We start from the raw sequence: 25,695 nt of genomic DNA on the forward strand, positions 1-25,695 counted from the left end.
AGGGAAACAGGCTCCCTGCTGAGCAGAGAGCCCGATGTGGGACTCGATCCCAGGACCCTGAGATCATGACCTGAGCCGAAGGCAGCGGCTTAACCCACTGAGCCACCCAGGCGCCCCTTTGTAATACATTTCTATAACAAATATAAAAGACTCATATCTAGGCACCTTACTGAACAATTTCATGATTTTCTGGATATTTTAAGATGTTGGTTCTTTAGGTAGACAATTCATCTGTGAATAATCAAAATGTGATCTCTTTTATCTCTCTTTTAAAACTCTTTTATCTTTTCCTTTGACTAGGGATTCCAAAACACAGTTGAGTATAAACCATGGTAGTAGGAATTCTTGTATTTATATTGGTGTTTTAATATTTGCTTTCAGTGTCTGATATAAGAGCTCCTCTCTGTTGCCTCAGGTATACCTTGGAAAGCTTTGCTTGATTTCTAAAGAGACCGTTGGTGAACAGGTGGGTACACATTCGAGGCAGGTGTGGGCGTTGTCTCGTCTCGAAGTGCCAAAGAGTGGCAGAGATTCCCTCTTCAGCCTTGGGAGTTCCAACCTGCCGGTCTCTGTTGTCTTTGCAGTGTTGCTGCTTTTATCTCCATGACAAAGTTTATTTTTATGACCTTAAATTCTTGTGGTTTAGTCCTGTATCATCTTAGGTTAGCCTCTGTGTTAAGAGTTGAGCAGAGTGGGAGATGTTACGTCCAGAAGCCTTAGAGCTTTGCTGGAATTGCTCTTAGGCCTGTGTCTCCCACAGAACAACTTGACAAAAGAAGAATGGGATGGAGGTCCTGCAATGCCTGGGGGTATTTCTGCTGCTGCAGACCCTCGAATCTTTCTTCTAGAAAGTTGAGGTGGGGGTGGGGCCTCACTGGTGCTGTGTTTAGCAAGGAACAGGACAGTACAGACGAGGAAGTGATTTCTCAAGGTCGTTCAGCTTCCCTTCTCACAGGCAAATTACTTTTAATATACAGCTTTTAGGGTTCTATTGTTTTTTCAGGAGCTTTTTTTTTTTTTAAGATTTTATTTATTTATTTGACAGGCAGAGATCACAAATAGGCAGAGAGGCAGAGAGAGAGAGAGGAGGAAGCAGGCTCCCTGCTGAGCAGAGGAGCCTGGGATCATGCCCTGAAGGCAGAGGTTTAACCCACTGAGCACCCAGGCACCCCTCAGGAGCATATTTTTAATGCATATCAAAGAATAACTAAAAGTTCTTTGTGTTAAGGGAAGCTCACTCCTATTTTTAGTTTTCTAACTAGTGTTATGTTTTTAATTTTTTTTTAATATAATGGCTGTTTAATTCATTGAAGGCTTCTTTAGCATTGAATCCAAGTGATTAGATTGGGTTTTTCTCTTTTAAACAATTCATAATCATCTATTAATGTTCTGCCACTCCCGTGTTTGGGAATGAAATCTTTTGGCTTAAGGTTTAGAATTCTTTTCATACCCTACCCTGTTCAGATTCCTATTAAGTTGCATTGACTGCATTATTATTAATACTAGCCTTTGTTAAGCACTTACTCTGTGCCAGGCTCTGAGGGAAACACTGTGCTTGTCATCTCATTTAATCTTTTGAACAACATTATGAGAATGCTCTTATAGACAAGGAAGCAGAGGCACAAAGATTTCAAATAACTTGGTTAATGTTGCACAGCTGTGAGAATTTATCAGGTTTGCTATTTGAACTCAGCTCATTTTGACCCCCAAACCAAACTGTGATCAGAAAAATGTTTAGTGGGACGCCTGGGTGGCTCAGTTGGTTAAGCAGCTGCCTTCGGCTCAGGTCATGATCCCAGCGTCCTGGGATCGAGTCCCACATCGGGCTCCTTGCTCCGCGGGGAGCCTGCTTCTCCCTCTGCCTCTGCCTTCCACTCTGTCTGCCTGTGCTCGCTCTCGCTCTCTCTCTCTCTCTCTCTGACAAATAAATAAAATCTTAAAAAAAAAAAAAAAGAAAAATGTTTAGTGACATAAGGGAGATGGCATATGACTTGATTTTATGGTTAATATCATCAAACTGTCACAGCCAAATTCATCAGTTCCTAGGATAGGGATATGCCAGTCATTGGAAGTAGATTCTTCTGCTTGTCAGTCAGGGTGCCCCTTTCATAGAAGGATCTGGAGAGACAAGAGACAGTTTTTGCCTCTACAAATTCATCTCATTTGGATGCCATGGAAAACTGTCCTCCCTCTTTAGACAAGTTCTTGAGGGTCCTATGCTGTCAGCTCATGTACCCCATTTAGATGGTCTTATAATAGAGACGGAAGGAAGGGGGAGAATGGATTGTTCAAGAAGAGTAAGAGGAGAGAACACCCACACACCGATTAAGTGTAAGGCGAGTACAGAAGTGGCCCTGATACTTTCTCATTCTGTTTCTGCTTATTCAGATAATTGATAGCAGGAAAAAAGCTACATACTGTCTTTTCTGTCTTTCCTGTATCTATACAGAGATATGGAATCAAGATCCAGGGAATTCACAGTTGTCTTTAGTCTCTGTTCTCAAAGACAGTAGGGAACAATATCTGTTGTCCTGACTTCACCCCATCTCCAGTGGTCTGTGACAGATGCTCAGGTTTGAATGACATTGGTATTGCCTTATTCTTGCGTGTTTTTTTCCTCAGAACCAGAACATCTAGCCAGTGCTGCATTCCTTAACATCCCCTACCCATTCTCCAGCGCACTCACAGCTCAGATCACTACTTGAATCCCCGAAAATTCCCTCTTTGGATTTGAGCCTCTTATCTTTTCCTATATTTTAATTTGTTTTTTAATTTTTGAAGAGTTTATTTATTCTTGCTGTGACAGAAGAGAGACACAGTGAGAGAGGGAACACAAGCGGTGGGGGGTGGGGTGGGAGAGGGGGAACCAGGCTTTCTGCTGAGCAGGGAGCTCAATGTGGGGCTCCATCCCAGGACCCAGGGATCATGACCGGAGCCGAAGACAGATGCTTCACTAACTGATAAAGGTGCCCTTATCTTTTCTTGTAAACCTGTTCTCCACCTGTGGTAGGCAGGTATGTGTCCTAATTTCCAAAACCTGTTAGGTTACACAGCAAAGTCGCATTAAAGTTACAGATGGAATTAAGGTTCCTTAATCAATTGAATTTAAGGGCGCATCCTGGATTATCCAGGGTGCCCGGTATAAACCCAAAGGTCCTTAAAAGTGAAAGAGCAGCAGAAGGGGAGGAAGAGCTAGAGAAGTGGCACGTGGGAGGACTCTGCTGGGTGTTGCTGGGCAGGTGGAGAAAGGGACCTTGAGCCAGCAAAAGCAGCCTACTTGTAGGAGTTGGAGGAGGCAAGGACATTAGTCTTTCCCTGGGACCTCCAGACACTGATTTTAGCCCACTGAGACCCATGTCAGACTTGGAACCTACTAAATCTGGGTTTATTTTGAATGCCGGGGCACCACATTTGCGGTAATAGAGTAGCAGTAGGGCAGGAAGACGTCAGGCCACTCTCCTCGCTGCAGCGTCTCAGGCCTCCTCACCTGCCGCTGCCCTGCGCGCATGCCTGACACCCCCCAGGTCGCTCTGGCGGCATGCGGTTTGCTTCCTCCACACCTGGCCCGTCACTCAGCCCCCCTCCCCCTGCCGGGAACCCCTCCTGCTGCGTGCAGTCGTCATGTGTCGTTGAAACCTTTAGTAATTCATCCAAATTTCACAATCCCTTAAGCTCCCAAGCCTGTCTGTGGCCCGTTTCACTTTAGCCAAAGGCCTTCTCCCTGCTTTACCGAGAGGGTTAACATCACCTGTCTTGCAATCTTTCCCCTTTTCGCGGCCGGAACTGTGTGGCCTTCCGGGGATCCATTTGCAGGTGTTCCTTTCTCCTCCTCAGTGCGGCGGCGTGTGACGCGGTCAGCATGATCTTCCTGTAGCTTCTCTCCACGTGTGCTCCCCGCTTCTACACCCCACTCCCCGGAGCCGCCCTTCGCTCCACTCCCCACGTCTAAGCTTTCCTTAGGGTCTGGCCTCAAACCTCAGGTTCTCTAAGAATGCATTCCTGCAGCAGCTGTAACACCGACAAGACTTCACAGACCACGCGGCAAAGGATTGCTTCACATCCAGCCTTCGCGCCCCTGTGGGCCCTGGACAGTCTCCTGAATGCCCACTGCGTTTAGCCCCAGTACTCGGGGAGAGAGGAGTCTACTTTCAAGAAACTTCTGTCTAGGGCGCCTGGGTGGCTCAGTGGGTTAGGCCGCTGCCTTCGGCTCAGGTCATGATCTCAGGGTCCTGGGATCGAGGCCCGAATCGGGCTCTCTGCTCAGCAGGGAGCCTGCTTCCTCCTCTCTCTCTGCCTGCCTCTCTGCCTACTTGTGATTTCTCTCTGTCAAATAAATAAATAAAAAACCTAAAAAAAAAAAAAGGAAAAAAAAAAAAAAAAGAAACTTCTGTCTAGGGACACGTGGGTGGCTCAGTTGGTTGGGCCGCTGCCTTAGGCTGGGTCGTGATCCCGGGGTCCTGGGATCTGGAATCGAGTTTCCCATCAGGCTCCTTGCTCGGCAGGGGCCTGCTTCTCTTGCTGCCTCTGCCAGACACTCTGCCTACTTGTGTGTGCTCTCTCTAACTTTTTCTCTCTCTGACAAATAAATAAATGAAATCTTTTAAGAAAAAGAAAGAAAAAAAGAAAGAAAAGAAAAGAAACATGTCTAGAATCTCAGATGCATGGGCCGGCAGCCTTGTGTTGGGGACACTCCCGGCCCTCCTCTGGGGTGGGAGGGAAGAGGCAGGATGGGGGGCCAGGCAGGTAGCCCCACATCTGCAATTTATGAGAAATGAAACGGGAGGGGCTAGGGGCCTGCATTTCTCTCCTCTAGGGGTCTTGTCAGTTTTGTCAAAGTTCTTCCTTACTAGGCTCTGAAGAGTTTTTGTTTTCCTGAGGCGGGGCAGGCCGGACGTTCAGCTGCTTTGCTCTTATAGTTTCTGAGGAACATCTGGCCAGGTCTCCCCTCCAGCAGTAAATACTATTCCATCATTTGCTCCAGGTTCTCCTGAGCAGAGGAGGGTCTGAATGTGTGTAGATATAAGGGTCTGAGGAGGCTGACGCTGGACGTGACACTGGGAGAGTCCTCCGTCCTTGTAGGTAGTGACGGGCCCTCCCCAGAAACCCTGGAGATGGAGCCCCATCCTGCCTCAAGGCCGAGTAGTCCTTGCCCAAGGCCGCTGCTGTCTCTTCTCAGCTCTCCTTAGGGTGGGAAACCTCTCCAGGGCTTCATGGGCTATGTGCTGCAGAGCTTGTCTAGGTGAGGTATGCAGGCCTTCACTTACGGACACACGCACTGGCCATCTTTAAAACTTAACCACCAGCCCCCCCCCGCAAAAAAACCCTAGGAAGCAGTATGAACCTTCACCCTGTGCTGTTCCAAAAAGAAAAAGATTATGTGAGACAGAGAGAGAGCGAGCGCAGGGTGAGGAGCAGAGGGAGAAGCAGACAACCTACCGAGCAGGGAGCCCGATGCGGAACTGGATCCGAGGTCCCTGAGTTTGCGACCTGGGCCAAAGGCTGACTGAGCCACCCAGACACCCTGCCTTGTGCTGTTACGCTGTGAAAAGACAATTGAATTAGGTCCTTGGAATCAGACAGTTCTTTGCTGTCTGTATTGAGTCCATTGTAAAAATGGCTTGTGGCTTTGATAGGTTCATATGATATTCCTGGTGCGATGTTCTGTCAGTGACGATGTTGCCAGTAATCCAACTTGTCGGGTTCATTGACCTGTATTGAGAACTTCGTTCGATCATACATTCTGGGTATCATATTAAGGCACAAGACGTCCAAAGATGGATAGACATCATGGTCCTTACCTCCAGAGTTTCAAAATCTTAGATTCTGGCGGGAAGGCTTTTTTCCCTCTCCTTTATTTATAATGTTACTATGTTTGACATTTTTCTGGCCTACCCACCTGTGACAAAGGAAAAGTAATTTTTGTACTAATTCAGGTATTCATGTTCACTTTATCCTAAAAGGTTCAGCAAGCACCTGTTTTTCTTTTGCAGCTGAGCAGTATGGAAACTCATGGTTTGGTGGCTAACAGGGATCCACTGGGACCAGAAATAATTATGCACAGTTGATGTGCAGGCGTGGACTGGAAGCTGCCACAGACGGGAAGAGAATAGGTTCTAGAAATGGGAAGCGCTTACAAAAGGGTAGGAAGGGTCTGTTCTGAAAGCAGGAGTAGCTACAGTGACAGCTGTTTGTAGTGACAAGAGAAGGGTAGGAGTGTGGGCCAGAGAGTAGAGCTGACATATTAAAAGGATGGAATACCAGATCGTAAGAGTCATAAAGTACTATGATTGGGTTTTTCATCGGACTGTGTAAATTCTCCCTCCCTATAGAATCTAGAGATCTGGAGCTCTAAGAAAACGCTCTCTGTCTCATCCTCCTAAAGTAATTTACATGTGGCCACCTGAGGGTAGGGGGGTCACTTTCTTTCTAGTCTGGAGGAATTTCCGGAGTCTCTTTGGTTCTATAAAAGGATCCAGTTGAACATAGAAATGACTGGAAAGAACTCTAATGACAGCACCTCTTCCTTTTTTCTTGGTTTTTAGTATTAATATAAAGGAAATATTTAAAAGGCAGATCAGTACCACATGAATTAACTCTTTCATGCTGCTGTATTACCTTCCAGTTCTCAGTAAACTTCTATTTATCATGTGGATGTGGTGATCTTGTTGATCCACCTGTACCACCTGTACGTGGGACGTTGTAGGACCCCTGATGTAGAGCACAGAGCTAATCTTAGTTCATAGCATATCATCACCGGCCGAGCTGGGCTCCTCGTTATTTATTCATTAATTTCCTTGTATCCTCATTCCTCCCTCCCATTTCTTTCCCGACCGTACACATCCTGCTGTGTTTGGTATATAGACTTGTATTTGGACGTGACCTTGAAAAATGTGTACTTCCTTTGTGTGCCTCACACAAAGTTTTAAGTATACCTGTTTTAAGTATACCTTATGGTATTGTTCTGTATATCCCCTTCTTTTTCTCTCATGTAAACACACGACAGTGTATACTTCTGGCTTGTTATTTCTAATTACTGCCTAGAATTCCAGAGCATTTCTACTAAATTTTGCTTACCCTCCAGCTTCCTGCTGCCACCGATGAGGCTGTTCAGTACATCCTCCAGCAAGTGACTTTCTGATATCTATAAAGTATATACCTCCTGGGAGAGGATGGATGTCTGTCCGATTGCTGAGTCGTAAGGAAGGGCTGTACAGATTTTATTTGCTGCAATGGTTATACCAGCTTACATTCCTACTAGCAGTTCACATCTCCACCAACACTAAAATTATCCAACTTTCTGATTTTTGCCATGCTAATAGCTGGGAAATGATACCTCATTTTAGTTTGCTTTTAGTTTGCATTTTTCTGGTCACGTACAGGTTAGAGCATCTTTTCATGTCGTTAATTCAGTTGTATATTTCTTTGTCACTTAAATTGTTATCCTTTGCAATATGTCTCTCTGGTTTTCAATATCTGGGCTGATTATATAAGGATGTGTTTAACCATGAGAATTAATTTAAATCATAATGCAGCTGCTAAACCTTAGGTTGACCTATTTTGACCTATGAAAACGGTAAAGTCTGTGGCCCAACTTACAATATGTTGTTGGGCATATTGGTCTTCCCAGATTTTCACTATTATAACTAATACTGCACAAATCATATGTCACAATATATGGTAGTTTTCCTCTTTGGATTTTTTGCTTAGGATAAATCCCTAAGGGAAAGATTACTGAATCAAAGAATGAACATTTCTATGGCTGTTGGTACATATTGACAAATTGCTTTCTAAAAGGGCTGGAAATCCTTGTGCACTCTTGTTGGGAATGTAAATTGGTGCAACCACTGTAGAAAACAGTATGGAGCTTCCTTAAGAAATTAAAAGTAGAGGGACGCCTGGGTGGCTCAGTGGGTTAAGCAGCTGCCTTGGGCTCAGGTCATGATCCCAGCGTCCTGGGATCGAGTCCCACATCGGGCTCCTTGCTCGGGAGGGAACCTGCTTCTCCCTCTGCCTCTGCCTGCCATTCTGTCTGCCTGTGCTCCTCGCTCTCCCCCCACCTCTAATAAATAAATAAAATCTTTGAAAAAAAAAAAAAGAAATTAAAAGTAGAAATACCAGATGATCCAGTAATTCCATTACTGAGTATTTACTCAAAGAAAATGAAAACACTAAGTCAAAAAGATACATTGTAGCACTATTTATAATAGCCAAGATATGGAAGCAGCCCAAGTATCCACTGATAGATGAATGGATAAAGATGTGACTGTGTCATACACACACACACACACACGCACACGCACACACACATACAGGGCAAGAGAGATACAGAGTGTGTGCGTGTATGTGTGTGTACGTGTATGTATAATATTACTTAGCCATAAAAAGTAATGCAATCTTGCCATTTGTGACAACATGGATAGACCTAGAGGGTATTATGCTAAGTGCAGTAAGTCAGACAGAGAAAAACAAATACCATATGATTCCACTTATATGTGGAATCTTAAGAAACAAATAAACAAATGAAACAGACTCTTAAATACAGAGAACAAATCAGTAGTTCCCAGAGGGGAGGTAGGGAGGGTGGGTGAAATAGTTGAAAGGGATTAAGAGGTACAAACTTCCAGGTATAAGATAAATAAGTCACGGAAATGAAAAGAACAACATAAGTAATATAATCAGTAATAGTGTAATAACATTGTATGGTGAGCATTGAGTAATAATTGAGTAACTGTTGATCCACTGTTATTTTAATTATACTTCATAATGAAAAAACAAAAAATAAAAGGATGGGATTGATTTACATGATGCTTCATGTATATCATAAGTATATTAGTTTAATGGTATCATTATATATTATCATTTAAACCATTACATTAGTAACTATAAAACATTGCCTCATTGTTATTTGTACTATTTGATTATAGTTAACATAAATCATTTATTCAAGTGTTCATTGATGAATAGTATTTTTTTTTAAGAGTATGTTCTATTTGTGCCTGTAGTCCATTTTTCTAGTTGTGTCTTTTTTTTTTTTTTTCAGTCAGTTTGAAATTGTTGTGTTATGGGTATTTTGTTTTTTGGTTTTTTTTTTTAAGATTTAATTTTTAAATAATCTCTATACTCACTGTGGGGCTTGAACTTTCAACCCTGAGAGCAGAGTCTCATGCTCTACCAACTGAGCCAGCCAAACATCCTGAAAGTGGGTTTAATTTATTTTTAAAGATTTTATTTTATTTTATTTATTTATTTATTTATTTATTTGAGAGAGAATGAGAGGAGACCATTGAGGGGTGAGGGTCAGAGGGAGAAGCAGACTCTCCACAGAACAGGGAGCCTGACTCGGGACTCGATCCCGGGACTCCAGGATCATGACCTGAGCCGAAGGCAGTCTCCCAGCCAGCTGAGCCACCCAGAGGCCCCTTGAAAGTGGGTTTTAATGTACTGTAGATTACCCTATCCTCGATCCCTGAAAATGAAATTATTCATTTATATACATTTTATTCTTCAGATGACAATCAAAACAAAACACATGATAAAAAAGAGAAGAAGATGGTGGTTCAGAAGCCCCACGGTACTATGGAATATACTGTAAGTATAAACAGGAGGTGTGAACATTTGTTAATACCACTGGATTTGCATGATGTTTCCCCACGACACATCCTGGCCCTTAGCTGCATTCCTCTTGTGTGCCCATTAATTAATGAAGCTTTTTAAGACCTGTTCTAAGTCATTTCTCTTCCCTCCATATTCTCTCTCTAGGCAGTGTCATGTGAACCTGTAACTTGCATTATCTTTGCTATGCCAACAGTGGCCAACTTTAGGTCTCATCCCATCCATGCCTTCTGAGTTCTAGAACCAGAGTCATTTGCCTGCTTATCATATCCATTTAGATCTCCGGGCTTGGGTGTTTTGTTTTTTTTTTTTTTTTTTTTCCCAAGAAGCAGTGGCTCCATCAGCCACCCATTTCTACAATCAGAACTTCATCCTTGACATCTTCTTCCCATGACTCTCCATGTTCATTCTTATCCCTGTGACCATTCAGCCAGATCCCTTTATTTTACCTCTCATAGATTCATGTTCCTTTACAAATTTGTCTCAGTTTACTGATTCACTAATGTGATTGTTACTTTTTTTTTTTTTTTTAAGATTTTATTTATTTATTTGAGAGACAGCAAGGGCAGGAACACAAGCAGGGGGAGTGGGAGAGGGAGATGCAGGCTTCCCGCTGAGCAGGGAGCCCGATGTGAGGCTCAATCCTAGGACCCTGGGATCATGACCTGAGCTGAAGGCAGAGGCTCAACAACTGAGCCACCCAGGTGCCCCGTGATTATTATTTTAATGTCTGTCTTGTGCCTTAATTCATGGACCTATGGGGAAAGACCACTTTTTGGTCACCATTGTATTTCTGGGGCTTGCAAGGTATAGGCTTCCATATTGTTGAATCAGGAGATGAATAATGCTGTGCATGTGTGTATGTGCCGTGTATGCCTCTCTCTCCTGCAGCGTGAACTCCTGGAGTCCAGGAGCTGCGTGCATTTATCCCAGCTCTGCTACAAAGTGAACACTCGGGTCTAGATTTATTTTAATTCACTATGAAGGAGCATGGTTGAGGCGTGTTCTCTGACTGCTAACAAGAAATGAAGTGCTGTCGCCATTGCCTGGTTGTGATTTTCTCATGTGTATGTTTTTCTACTCATTACTCATATGCTGTGCCAGGCTCTCTGTACGGTGAGCAGCAAGACTTGATCCTTCCCTGGCATTTCTTCTGGAATGCTGAGTTATCTCCAAGCCCTTCTAGAGTCACACAGGAGAGCTGGGCACAGGCATTTCATGCTCCGTGTTCTATGAATGTGTACAGCCATCTTTCTGGGGGTTAGAGGACTAGGCCTTTCCGGAAGGGATTTGAGGTGATTTTTTTATTTCACTTTGCCATGGTCTACAATATGTTTTTGATCCCCATAACACCTTGCACAGTGCCTAACCTCCTAGTAGGTACTCAAAAAGTATTGGATTATTTATCATTAGTAACGGTATAAAATCCAAAGCCATGTGTGTATCCAGCAGTATCATTCCCAAGCCCCCCAAAGAAATGAGACGTGTTATTGGCTAGGAGATGCTTCACAAAGTATATACTAACTGCTGCAGCGAGGACACACGGCAACGCCCATGTTACTTAAAGAAACAAGGGATCAGATTCGTAATGCAGCGATGCCTTCCTGTTTGATTGACAGGTTATGGGATTGGTTTTACTTGGCAAGTTATTTTTTGTACTTGTCATTGGAAATAAAAGGGGATTCATAACTTCGTGTTTAGAGAACCATGAGAACCACTTACTGGATTGCTTATTTTGCTCCAGAGCTGTGGATGTTCATGGTAGAGCATTTGACTGCAGAGCTGTGGATGTTCGAACATCTGTTCAGTTTTGGTTTTGTCTGTTTGTTCATTTATTTTGGGGGTTTTTTTGCATCCGTTTAGTTTTAAACATTTAATGATTCCAGTGTCTGCCCTAGGGTCTATGGCTTGCTTCTCTATTTATGTCTTATCCATATGTAATAACTCCAGATTGTTAATGTTTTTCTCCTTCCTTGAACTCCCTAACCAGTATACTCTACAAGTGTTTTCTTAAAAATATGAAGCCAATTTTTTGATCACTTGGCATGAAGTAAGTGCTGTGAAGCAGGAATTATAACTATCTTTTTGATGGAGGAAGAAGCTGAAGCACATAGAAGTTAAAAGCAAGTGACCCAAGGTCACACAGTCGCAGATTCACAATTCAGATCCAACAGTCTGGCTCTAATTTCCATTCTCAGTGTGTCTTGTACTGACTCCTATACCCTGAAAACTCCTAGATATGAAAATATTATATAAATATCTAATAATGAAAAAATAATACATACTTTAAAACATTTTTTTTTTTTTTTTACACTTTTGGTAAGGCTGATTTTGCCCAGAGTAGAAGTAGGGGCATATGTTGTTAAATTTTCAATGACTTTTTAAAAATACTGACTTGTCCCAGAAATGCTTCAAGGTCATTCTGGTTGTCATCTGTAACTGTGAATTTGATTAGTCTGAGACCGTTCATCAGGTTAGGGGTTTTTGATGCTCAGACTGGTAGTGAGTTTCATTCTCCATCTGCATCTTCCCTGGTCCACGACCTGCCATCCCTGCCTCCCGTTGCTGCCTCATTCAGGGCTTACCTGGGGAAGCCAGTTTTGCATTATCAGTACAGCCATGGGTCTTGAACCGGGATTGTAGATGGGAACTTCTTAGTGAGGCACACCAGAGTGGCATCCCACTAACAAGTTCCATCCAGTGACCCTAGACAAGGAGTTTGGGATATTGACCTGCCCAGAGGCAGCAGACTTTTTTGGGTGGAGCTATTTACTGTGAAGTTTCCCATCATCTCATTGCCCTCTCTAGGTCCGTTTCCTCCCTATTAGCAAAGGAAAGAAACCTCCATCTGGGGGTGTGTATCACAGGTTTCATAGATTTAGATAACCTTAATTGGCTGACCATGAGAAGCTGTCATTTTAATGACTGAACAATGATGGATAGCTAATCTGAATTTCTTTCCCATTTCTTTGCCTTCCATTGTATTCATTTGTCAAATGTTTGAGTACTATTCTGTGTGTTGGGCACTGTGCTGACACTGGGGAAGTCAGCCATTAACCAGTCACTCTCTAGGAGCCTTTAGAGTAGCGAAGAGGCTGGCAAGAGACAGCATTGAGAATAGAGAAAGCCCTGACTTCCCTTTTGGGTAGGTACTGTGTCTGCACTTTATTTCTTCTCTACTTAACAGTTTTGTATTATATCTCATGGACTTGTACTCCATATAAGAAGTTGTGCCAAAGTAGGTGTAGAAATCTAGTGGACACTGAAATTTGAAGATAAGCCCAGAAATGAACTGATTTAAGACCTCGCTCTTCCATGGTTTCATTAAGACTTGAGACTCTACTCACTTTCTTTTTCAGGATATTTCTGGCTAGAACTACTTTTCATTCACTCATATTGCAAATAGATGAATGTTGGCCTACTATAAGGAAGGGTTTTTGGGTTTTTTTGTTTTTGTTTTTGCTTTATATTTTGAATCTTGTTTGTCTGATTATTCTAGGCTGGAAGCCAGGACACCCTAAACTCCATAGCCCTGAAGTTTAACATCACTCCCAATAAATTAGTGGAACTGAATAAACTTTTCACACACACTATTGTTCCAGGCCAGGTAATTCTTTTCTTATTGGATATTACTTTTTAGGAATTTTGCATTTATCGTTAACGCCATTTTTAATGCTTCACTGTTAGTGTCACAGGATCCGCATTGGTGATAATGTGCATTGGTTCCATCTTTCCCTTGGATCAAGAACTCAAAAAGCATTCTGGAACCAAGGAACTGTGTTCCTCATTTTGCATTTGCAAATGATTAACACAGTTTACTTAATCATTAGTGTATGTTGTGGATGTTCTCTATGGCAGCAAGAGAAGTTAAATTTGACTTTTTCTTCTGTAGAATGTAACTCAAATGTTCCTAGAATGTTTAATTTAGAAGTGCAAGTTTCAGTTTATTCTACTCCTGGGATATATAATGACCTTCACTTGATTTTAAATTGGGCAGAATTTTGGGGTACCAGGGTAGCTCTGTCAATTAAGCATCCAACTCTTGATCTCAGCTTAGGTCTTGATTTCAGGGGTCATGAGTTCAAGCCCTGCGATGGGCTTCACACGGAACATGGAACCTACTTAAAATATCTAACTAACTAAATAAGATAGAATTTTGTCATTTTTGTCTTGATTTGATACCCGAAAAAAATGGTCGATCAGCCCAAAGCAGAGAAATTCAGTAGGACTATCAAGTAAAAGCTACACGATTTTTTCCCCAGGTTTTTTTTTGTTGTTTTTTTTTTAAAGATTTTATTTATTTATTTGACAGAGAGATCACAAGTAGGCAGAGAGGCAGGCAGAGAGAGAGGAGGAGGCAGGCTCCCTGCTGAGCAGAGAGCCTGATGCGGGACTCGAACCCAGGACCCTGAGATCATGACGTGAGCCGAAGGCAGCAGCTTAACCCACTGAGCCACCCAGGCGCCCCTCCCCAGGTTTTTAATGCCGTATTTATTAAACCAAATGAAATTGACTAATTGTGTAATTTTGCCACTGTCAGTTAAACCAGAAAATTCTTTTAGTACCTTCCACATATTTAATAAGATGTTCTTGTATTTCTACTTTAAAACTACATTTAACCGATTAATATAAGTGACCTAGTCTTTGGCAGGTCCTTAACTGAGGCCAAGTTTCCCCTCCCATCCATAGAACTGTCTGCTTGCTATGAGCACCTGGGGGTTTCATTGCTGACTTCCTTGAGCATCTTTCTGCCCCTCTATGTGATAGTGACATTTGATTTCTTTCAGAATAGATACTGCTACTTTTAAGTACAAGGGCCCCATATGAAGCTAGTAGGACCTAAGTTGGCCAGTTTGTATATGGTGCCTTTACTATTTAGTATTTGGTATTTACTCTTGAGTACTTTTGGTGCTTTTGTATTTAGTATTTAAAAGAGAAATTAGCATACTGCCAAAACCGGGTAACTGAGGGGAAATATGCATTTAAAACTCTTTAAAAATTAATGAAAATTTATCTCTAGGAAAATTAATAGTAGATTTGTCCTTCTTATAATCTGGAGTGCTGCTACATATCAGTGACCTATAGTAGAGTACCTAGGTATATATTTACTAATTTAAGGCCAAAGACTATAGGCAGTAGAATGCAGAAACAAAATTTAAAGTGATTCCTTATTTTTTAACTATGTCCATAAACATAGCCAACTGGAAGTAAAAGGACTGTTTTAATATGCAGATTATAATGGCAAAAATACCCAAAATAGGAGCCCTATAGCTTTATTTCTGACTGGCCTTAGGGTAGCTGCTTGACTTGGGCAAGTCTCTTCCTTCTTGGGACCTCAGTTTTCTAATCCCTGAAATGGGGGGGCACAATATCTCTGATGTGTTTTCTATGATAGCCTTTGCTATGCTGTCTAGCCCCTCATATAACTATACAGTTACATGCTGTTGGCTATCCCAGGACCCAGCTATAATGAGGATTTTGCTAACGAAGGTAAGAAATCAAGAAGAGTGAAATTGAGAGGATTTCAAAAACTGTAGATAATTTTTTGTCTTAGTGCCCAAAAGGGTAGATATTCCTTTCATCTCAGTAGGTCTCATAACTCAGAGCTGGTTTTATCTGCTCTGATTTCAAAAAAGTTGAGACTCATCCTTCTAGAGTTCCAATTTGATGGTCCCCATGAGGTAGGAAAGGAAACTGGTCAGGCTGGGTGAGTACAAGTAAGAGGTGATTTTCAAAGGAATCTGTAACTTACTGAACTGCAGTCTTACTGTAGACCTTTTGTTGTTTAAAAGACCAAGACCGTAGCAGACAAACCTTAAATAACTGAGGCCTAAAATTTTTTTGGATATTAGTTTGGATACTTACATCAAATTTCAGGGAAAAAAGTGTACTTTTTCAAGTAGTTTATCTTGAACACACTCAGAAGTTCCCTTGCAGAGACATGGTTGAAGTTGTTTTTATTTTCACTGGGTGGCTTGGCTACACACGCTTAGAAAAATTTCTAAGCTAAAATGATGACAGGCTTGTTTTACAGTAAAGAACGTGATGACCTCATATCCCCCATTTGCCTGTGTGTTGGAGCAGACCTAGCATTATTATTTTTTTTCTTTTTTAGAGAGAGAGAGATCACAAGTAGAGAGGCAGGCAGAGAGGAGGAAGCAGGCTCCCTGCTGAGCAGGGAGCCCGATGCGGGGCTTGATCCCAGGACACTGGGATCATGACCTGAGCTGAAGGCAGAGGCTTAACCCACTGAGCCACCCAGGTGCCCCTAGCATTATTTTCTGAAGTCAGTAGGCAACCTTTACCCCTGCCAGAGTTTCAGGCTCGTTTCCATGTGAGGTAGCAGGTGTTTCTACTGAGCTCCCCAACATCCAATGGTCACCTCTGTTTGCACTGCAACAAACTGTGTAAACACAGGAATTATCTTTTTGGACGTGTAGAACAGGCCGGACAGTAGACTCTCAACCTGTGTTGCCTAACACTTGTCAAGAGCTCAGATACAAAAAAATACTCATGGAGAATTGCTTGGAAGAAATGTCATCTCTTCATTCCTCTGGTCTAGATACGTAAGGTAAGTAGAAGAGCTGTCTACCAAGACCGTGTAATGACAGGCCTCTGTAAGTTGCTCTTATGGAACTCTGCACATTGGCATTTGCCACTGATTCACATTGAAGACGTTGTAAAGAACAGTCCTCCAAAACTGGCTATTGTATGAACTATCACTGTGTCATCAAAGACAAGTAGTTCAGCCTGGGACACTCTTTATGAGAGTAATGAGAAAATACTCAAGAGAAGCTGGCTTTTATCTTATGGTCATTGAGTTCTGCTGACTAATGATGTCCCTCCCTTTGCATTGGTTATTTGGAAACTGAGAACTGTGTTATGGCTCAGCCCTCAATGAGCGGTAATCTTGGAGCACACTAATGAAGCATTAGTCTTCATCTTATTTCTTCCTGATGTTGGCTTCCCTGTCTTTATCATAAAGTGTCTTTTGTTGTTGCCTCGCATTTTTCCTAGATTGAAGAGAGGTTTGAATAACTAAAGTTAGAGCAGAGACAAGATGGGAAAGAGTGAATAACAAACACTATTGAGCAGTTGTTACATGATTAGTGCTTATTGTGTTTTGTAACAGAAGTCCTCATTTTAATACCGTATATGATATATGCCAGAATGTCACATGTTTCATTATAAGTGTGCTGAATGACAAGATCATAATGACATTTCAGGAACCAGTACATTTTGCAGAAGGAGGCTATTTTGTACAATTTGGGAGATTTTAATACTTGTTTTTGATAAGCTGACAGCTATAGAAGAGAAAGTATTGAGGTTATTGATAATTACCTTGTACGACTTCCTATACAATGGTCTTACTATGTTAGCACTCAGGGCCTGTTAGCAAGCGTGGATTTGTTCCATTTCTTCCTGATGCAGGTGTTATGTTTAGAAGCATGCATGCTACTCTCTCTCTCTTCCCTGGTACTATTAGTACCCTTCCCCGGAAGCTTCTTTCCTCCCTATTTAAATCTCCCATACTGCTCAAAGTTTCACTTGGGCCCACTTGCTGGCTATGACCTGCCCAGGGTGCTCACCCACTTTGTTCTCCTCTTCTGTGAGCTCCTGAAGTGTCTGTAGGTATGTCCCAGACCTTTTGCACTACACACATTCCTATTGTAGAGCATTGTTTCCTGGATTAGTCTAGAAGTCCCCAAGGTACTTGGGCATTTTGCAAAGGCCACCCAGGTCTTAGCCATGTGCTTAGCATGATACTCTGCAGATAGCAACTGTTCTAAACACTGCCTAGTGCGTGCCTGCCTGATTCTTCATCCTCAGCTATTCTTTCCCATTTGCAGGTCCTTTTTGTGCCAGATGCCAACTTTCCTTCCAGTACCTTAAGGTTCTCATCATCCAGTCCTGGTGCTACGGTCTCTCCTTCATCATCAGATGCAGAATATGATAAGCTGCCTGTATGTATATCATTTGTGAGCTGACATATTTATCAATCATGTTTTTTGAGTTGTAGAATTTTACATGTTGTTTTTCACAGGTTTTCATCTGAAATGCCCCCAGAGGGGTGGGGATAAGGATTTGTCGTTAGTTGAGAGAATGCATCCCATCAAAAAGAAACCTGTTCACGTTGAAGGTCTCAGAGGCAAAAATGCACACCTCGTTTATGTAAAAGTATGAAGTTAAAGTCTCACTGAGACTGATCGTTTGTTTGTGTGGCTTTTACTCCCTTCTCTAGAGAACTTGAGCCCTGAGTCAAATATGAGTTCCTTCATTTAGGATATTTTCTTAAAAACATTCGATGAGCTGTTTTTACAGTTTCACACATATGCTCGTGTTGTAGTTTAAACCTTAATGCGATTTGGATACTTACTGTATTTGTGATAATTTTTGAAGGACAAAGGATATTTGCCTCTTTTTCATGTTCATGTTAAATAGAAACAGGTTCCTTACAGGAAATTATTTATATGCATAATCTGTTTAAACAGTGCTTCTATTTGATTTTGGGGATTTTTGCTTTCTTCAAGGATGCTGACTTAGCAAGAAAGGCCTTAAAACCCATTGAAAGGGTCTTATCATCCACTTCTGAAGAAGATGAGCCAGGCGTGGTAAAATTTCTCAAAATGAATTGCCGATACTTCACCGATGGAAAGGTATATGGCAGTGTAATTTGTTTCCTTCTCTTGGACTCCATGGAAAAATAAAATAGGTTCCAGATTACTCAAGACATTAAAATATCTTTCCCAGAGTTTCATCGTAAGATTTCATAAGTGTCTGTTTGTTTTCACTTGTTGGATGCCTGGCATTTTACTTATTATATGATTCCTTGTGACCTTGGATTTATCATTTCCTCTTTCAGTTCTTGGCCCGTCCATTGCTAGGGAGCCAATATAGTACACACTCGATAGCAAAGACCAGAGTTAGACTCGGTGAATTTAAAATCCAGTTCTGCTACCCACTAGCGCTGAGATCACAAGCATGGTATTAGAGTTGCCTAAGCTTCCATTTTCCTCATCTGTAAAATAGGATCAATAATAAAATTTAATCTTGGGGGGTGGTGGTAATTAAAAGGGATGATCCCTGTAAAGATCTTAGCATCTAACTTGGAAAATGGGAAATTCTCAAGCCATTTGCTGCTGGAGATGCTGGTATTAAAAATAATGTCTGTGATGTGTGGTTTTTTTGATTGTTGGTGTGTTTTAGAAAGCAAATCCAACTTCTAGTGAGCCTCTGAAGAAGGGTCTTGTTGATACAAAGTGAATTCCTATGTTCATAGTAGAGACTTCATGCCAGGTTCCAAGTGGTTGGAAAATACATTATAAATATGCATTTATAGCTTTTGCAACCAAGGATAAGTGATGCTTTATTCACTTGGGCACCTGGGTGGTTCTTTGGGTTAAGCCTCTGCCTTGAGCTCAGGTCATGGTCTTACGGTCCTGGGATCAAGCCCCACATCAGGCTCTCTGCTCAGTGGGGAGCCTGCTTTCCTCTCTCTCTGCCTGCCTCTCTGCCTACTTGTGATATCTCTCTTTCTGTCAAATAAATAAATAAAATCTTAAAAAAAAAATACATGATGAAATGCAGAATTCTTCACAAAGCTGATTCAGTACTCCTTAAGAGTATGAAGATAAATCGTCTCCCTATAGGGCGTCCTGTGTATCCTGCTGCCTCTGAGATAATCTCCCTGGGACCATCTGTAACAGAGTAAACTGACCAAGCTTCAGACAGAAGTTCCCACTGAATTACTGGGTTTGGCCATTAACTTCCACAGTTTAGTTGTGTTTATCTCTGGTTGCAAAAATTTCATATTCCAATTTGTGTCAAATTTTGCAGAAAGTGGCCTTTCTAAACATTTTAGAGAAAACCGTTAGGACTCTCATTTGGCACCATGGCTCTGAGACAGATGCTTCCTGAGCCCAGTACCATGCACTTGTTGGACACATGGGGAATGTGTGCTGAGTGAATTCTCAAGTGGGAAAACACTTGGGACAGCCCCTTCTATTCTACAGGGAACCGTGGCATGTGAGGCATTACAGCCAAGGTTCCACCACGGTTGTGCTATGGCCAGGCTATGCCAGAACTAGGCTCGGTTGATGACAACAGAGGGGCAGCTCTGTTTTCTCAGCCTCCCCGCACAGTACCCAAGGTCGCATTCCTGCAGCCTATTGTCCTAGTCTTCTGAAAGGGGACACGACTGTCACATAAGATAACCATGCTTCCCCAGAGTCAACCGAAAGGCAATAGGAGTTCATTAAAGCGGTTGTGGTGGTTGCCTTTTTGCCAGTACTGATTCTTTCTTGTCCCTTTCTCCTGCAGGGGGTGGTCGGAGGCGTCATGATTGTCACTCCTAACAACATCATGTTTGACCCTCACAAGTCGGATCCCCTGGTCATTGAGAATGGTTGCGAGGAGTATGGCCTCATTTGCCCCATGGAAGAGGTGGTTTCCATTGCTCTCTACAATGACATTTCCCACATGAAGATCAAAGACGCCCTGCCATCGTAAGAAAGATTTCTTTGTTTACCAAACAAACAAACCTCAGGTGTTCGGAGAATTACATGCAAGTAAAAAGTGAGGGCATTGGCAGGAGTGAGAGATTGTGTAGAGGTGACTCTTGAGGGCAGAGGATGGGTGCAGTAAATTTTTTTTAAAAATGGACAAGTGAGAGGAAATGGAGATAAAGGGAAAGGTTGCACATACACAAATGAAAGGAGAAAAACAAAAATGCCAGGGCATTAAAACGGTATTTCTTTTTCTTTTTTTTCTGAGAAGTAATGCATATTCTTTATGAATTAAGGAAAGAAGAAATGAAGTTTCTCTGAAAAAGTGTTAGTCAGGTTAGCAATCAGAGAATAGTGTTTTCCTCTCCGTTGAGTTGTCAAGCAGGGTTAGGTTCTTCTCATTCAAAGTCTAGGATAGGCAGTCTTCCCACCTCACCTTCTCCCTTAATCCTGCACGGAGTGAGCTTGGCCTGGACCGCGTGGAGGCCAGACCACCTTCCGTGGTGTGAAGAGGGAGGAATAGTGGTCTGTTTGTCTCTGAAAAGTAGGTGAATATTAACCTTAGGCTTGATTATTTTGCCTTTTTTGATTAAAAAAGGAGAGAGAGAGAGAGAGAAGGAAGCTCCCCATGAGAAAACAGAAAGAGCGTTAAGAAAACTCAGGGAATTGATTTAGAGGGATGGTTGGACTCTTACTGCCACTTTGTTAGCATTTTTATCTCTCTGTGTCCGCTAGAAGTAAAAATCTTTAGAAACCCTCAGTGATAGGAAGGTTGAGGGAAAGCAGTGGGTCCTAATTGTGCAGGGTAAACTAGCCCCTGGGACTTAGGAAAAGAAGGGAAGGTAGTTAGAGAACTAACCCGGACACAAAGTCCTTAGGGGTTTATACCAGCAGGAATCCCTCCCTGGACTCTGACAGTCCTTGGCACCTGACCCCGCCTCGGCTCTTACCCGACTCCAGGCCACTGAAGCTAGAACAGAGCACAAGCACTGAAGTAGCTTCTAAATTCTGCCAGAAGTGTCCAAGTGAGAGCATAGGCGGAGTGGCAGGCCAGGCAGTTCTGCCTGAAGACTAAGTCTTGGAGCCACATTGCCTGGGTGGCCCTGGCTCTGCCATTCATGGCTCCATGACCTGCCCGTGTTTCTCAGTCCCGAGCCTCGTTTTTCTAATCTGTTAAATGGAATGAATAGTATTCTTCAGCTTATAGGGCTGTTTTAAGAACAGACTCTTAGAAAATAGCGTGACACCTACCAAGTATAAGCTGTTATCACGTGAACCTTTCATTCATCTCGGAAACTGTGACCATCGTTCTGGGATTCTCATTGTCTGTGCAGTTGAGGCTTCTCCTTCATCTTAGTGCATGGCTCTTGAGCGGCAAGGATATGAAGAGGAGTGGCTCCTGGCCTCTGTCCCGGAGGAGCCTGCAGTCTGCTGGGCACAAGAGACAGCTGGGGAGAAGTGATAATTGTGTCGTGTGCACAGAAGGGCACCCAGTGTCCCATGCGGACCTCTGTGAGGGAGCGGCCAGTTGCCTTGGACTCTCAGTCAGCAGAGAAGAGGACATGAGGGATTGGTTCCGGGACTAAGGAATGAACGTTAGGTTCTCTGAGGCAAGAGGAAAGATGTGAATGAAGAAACCTATAGTTCAGTTTAGAAGTGGATGGCCAGACAGGAGAGTATTTTTGGTGGCTTCTAATGGAGGCATAACTCTGGCACATCCTTGGTTCAGGACGTTAAGGATTCCTTTTAATAATAAAAAAGGAAGGTACGTCTTTACAGAAAGATTTCCCTCATTGGGAGACAGGGTTTAACGACCTGGGGCACAGGGTTAATGCTGTAGCTGGAGGGAGAGAGAAGAGTGAAGAATTGGCTCGTACCGTGTTCAGTTTATTTCCGAATGGTGTAGATTCCTGCCTTGGATGTAAGTGTGTGAAGAAGACTTTTCAGTCTAGAGAACAGTTTGTGCACCAATGGGCAAAATAGAATGTGCGGTGGGATTGGTGTGATATAAAATTAGTAGTGACTTCAGCACTCCAACAATTCTTTAAAAGTTAAAAATAGGTTCAAATTTCATTATTGCTAGAAGTTGTCTGGTAAAACAAGAAGTACAAATGATCTGGGCACCTGGGTGGCTCAGTGGGTTAAAGCCACTGCCTTCGGCTCAGGTCATGATCCCAGGGTCCTGGGATCAAGCCCCACATCAGGCTCTCTGCTCAGCAGGGAGTCTGCTTCCCCACCCTCACCCCCACCCCTGCCTGCTTCTCTGCCTACTTCTGATTTCTGTCTGTCAAATAAATAAATAAAATCTTTATTTAAAAAAAAAAAAAGAAGTACAAATGATCTGACTGCAATATGCAAATCATTTTAAGTGTGTGTGTGTGTGTGTGTGTGTGTATATGTGTGTGTAAAATCTCCTCATCCTCCCCTTCACTCTTCGTATTTTGTGTGTGGGCTATTTCATAAGTCCAGCTGCCACAGACATATAATAGGAAGGGAACAACTGGAGGAATTACTGATCACCCTTGGGTGTCTGGCTGAGTCTAGAAAACATTAACAGTCATGCCAGTTGACTCCACTGTGTACTTTGCCCCAACAGTGCTTGGCAGTGATAGCATAAAAAACAGGTAAATTAATCCCCACTTGGACTGGGTAGATGAAGAGGAAGGGAGGGGTAGACAGGGTAATATAGGAGGCTGAGCAGAGTGCAGTCCCAACTGTTCATGGGAGCCAACTGGGCAGAGAAGGGAGAGATGAGATGGGGTCTTGGATGTTCATGGAAGAAAGGTTGGTATTAACCAAGTGTGTGAAGAGCTGAGTTTCTATGCCACATTAAGTGTGGGGTCCTAAAATGGAAATTAGGACACATGACACTAGTTTTTTGGCTCTAGGATTGGAGCATCTTCCGTGTCTCCGGATGCTAGAGTTGGGTAGCACATTCTTGGGCATGCAGGTTCCTGCAGAGCAGAGACACTGTCGGAATCATTGTTTAGCATATGGCATGTAGGGGCTTGACAAATGCTTATTGAATTGAAATGAATTATGAACTAAAGAAGGTTTTCAAGCATCTGTCAGAGCCTAGCTATTATGTAGGCTTTAATTTGCTATTGGAAAAAGCATGGATGTTCCATGCATGTGATTTATAAAATAAGTCTGGGGGGATAGTCTTACAACTTGAGGACTTCCTGGTACTTTGTGGCTTTCTTGCCCTAGTTGTTGGACAGCCAGAGTAATAAAGTAGTATCTGAACGTGATCTAGCCTTTTTAGGAAACAAAATTATTTCTGAAATCTAAAAATGTTCTTTTAAAAAAGAGTCTTTATGTATCTGTGTTTAAACCCCAAATCAGTACTAAGGTAAGTACAAATACAGGTTATGCAAAATTGTGCCAGTCAAAGATTATATTTCCCGAGCATTTGTTTTAAACTTTGGAAAACATGTCTAATCAATATTCTTGTGTCATTCAGATCTGGGTAGAAAAGCATCTGTTGTTAAGGGACAGTATGTTTCAGCTGATAAACTGGTGCCCATTATCATAAAGTAAAATGGTATTGTTAAGAGTCAAGAAATTAAGAATTTTAACCTAAGTATTGTAAGAGCTTACTTGATTTTCTTTTCTATAAACTTTAAAGTGTAAAATGGAGCAAGTGCTGTATAGTCACTATACAGAGGACAAAGATTCTTGCATCTCCCTCAGGAGTAGAAGGAATCTGTTATTGGAAACATCAGGTCCAAGTGCTAAAACTCAAAGTTAGGGTTCAGGACTAGTAATTTATAAAATAGTTAAATGAGTAGCTACTCAGTCAATGAGCCATTCAGAATTAATGTAGTTGGTTTATATCCTATTTTATAAAAAGGAGCAGCTTTGAATACTTAAAGAATTTAGGTCATAGTACTAAAACATTTCCTTGGTCCTTTCCTTCGTGAATATCAGAAACATTGTTTCATCATTTAAAATCTGGGGATATCTATTCATGGACATGAAGTCATTTATGAACTATGTTCATAAATGACTTCAAAAATCATTCATGTCCTTCTAGTAGGATATGCAGCTCTCATGGTTCTTTGTTTTACCACTTCATGTGTATTTATTTATGTTTCATTTTTGAAGTCAATTTCTTGATTTCATTTCCTTATTCTGAAATCATTTCAACATAAATTTAAGTTGTGGTATATTTATGTTTTAGTTTTTGGTTGGGTTTTGTTTTAATTTTTGCCTTTCCTCCATTTTGTTTTTGGTTTTGTTTTTAACATTCCATGTGCACCCACCATTTTTCCCCCGACAGTGACCTACCTCAGGATCTTTGTCCTCTGTACAGGCCTGGAGAATGGGAAGACCTGGCTTCAGAAAAAGACATCAACCCCTTCAGTAAGTTCAAGTCTCTCAACAAGGAAAAACGGCAGCAGAATGGGGAGAGAAGCATCTCTTCAGATTCCAAATCAGTAAGACCTTTGGAGAAGTCAACAGAACACACATACATGAAGCCCTCAGATAGCTCTCTGTCAGGAAAGTTAAAGATTCTGGAATCTTCTACAGAGGCAACCAGTGGATCTACCACAGTGACTAAGGTCAGCAAGGAGCCTTCTGACACTCGTGCTGCATTTGAATCTATAGCCAAAGAAAATTCCCTTTTAGGGGAAGATGATGACTTTGTTGACTTGGAAGAACTTTCTTCTCAACCTGATAGTGGAATGGACAAAAGAGACACTTCAAAGGAGTGCCTTTCTCTTGACCCAAGAGAGATAAGGAAAGTTAAGTCCCACATCATCGGTTCTACTACAGAAATGCAGGTGCAGTCAGCCCTGAACTTTTCAGGAGCAGATAATGATGCTGAACTGAAGGAGACCCTAGATTTAGAAACCTGTGAGAAGCAAGATATAATGCCAGAGGTGGACAAGCAGTCTGGTTCCCCAGAAAGCCAGGTGGAAAACACACTGAACATACATGAAGATCTTGATAAAGTTAAACTCATTGAGTATTACCTTAATAAGAACAAAGAAGGGTCACAGTTAACTGAAAACCTGCAGAAGGCAGAATTAAGTGATGCCAAAAAGACTGAGCCAGTGGGAATAGATATCACCCTTAGTAGTTCTCTTCCCCAGGTGGGTGGTCCCCCAACTGAGGGCAGTAAGGAGCCAGATAAAACCTGGGTGAAAGACAGAGTGTCCCTCCCATTGCAACTGGTGTCTTCTACAGAAGAAAATGTGAATAAAGGGTCTTTAGACACCGCTTCAGAATCTACTCTGGACAACAGCTGTCAAGGCGCACAAATGGATAATAAGTCTGAAATTCAGCTGTGGCTCTTAAAGAGAATTCAGGTACCCATTGAAGGTAAGCCACTTCTCTTTAGTGTCTTTATATCCTGCTGTACAGTTGGTTTTCTGAAACTTGTGAATACAAGCGAAATTAGGACAATTGTTTGAGAACAGTGTTCTCTCAGTAGACCGTATCTTTACTGATAACATTAATTGGGAAAAAACTTAGCATTATATAGTATCTATATAGAACTTGAACTGTGACCTAGATTTCTAGGTCAAAAGTAGTTTGTTTTTTAATTTCAAGGAACTTTCCTTTTCACCTT

The 25,695-nt window shown here is 42.1% G+C and overlaps 1 protein-coding gene across 8 annotated transcripts in view; it reads left to right on the plus strand.

Annotated features, from left to right (window-relative positions):
* Nucleotides 1–25,695, plus strand: part of NCOA7 (nuclear receptor coactivator 7) — a 160,333-nt gene that overhangs the window by 90,252 nt on the left and 44,386 nt on the right. For 7 of the 8 annotated variants that reach the window (XM_059400659.1, XM_059400657.1, XM_059400655.1 and 4 more), the window contains 6 exons: nt 9,509–9,588; nt 13,112–13,219; nt 17,463–17,576; nt 18,144–18,269; nt 19,933–20,117; nt 24,400–25,445. In XM_059400659.1, the coding sequence (XP_059256642.1) occupies nt 9,509–9,588; nt 13,112–13,219; nt 17,463–17,576; nt 18,144–18,269; nt 19,933–20,117; nt 24,400–25,445 (1,659 nt within the window). The remainder of the gene's footprint in view (nt 1–9,508; nt 9,589–13,111; nt 13,220–17,462; nt 17,577–18,143; nt 18,270–19,932; nt 20,118–24,399; nt 25,446–25,695) is intronic. The other variant, XM_059400660.1, reaches the window with a different exon arrangement.

The sequence above is a fragment of the Mustela nigripes genome, chromosome 5 (assembly GCF_022355385.1).
Source record: "Mustela nigripes isolate SB6536 chromosome 5, MUSNIG.SB6536, whole genome shotgun sequence".
Lineage (NCBI taxonomy): Eukaryota > Metazoa > Chordata > Mammalia > Carnivora > Mustelidae > Mustela > Mustela nigripes.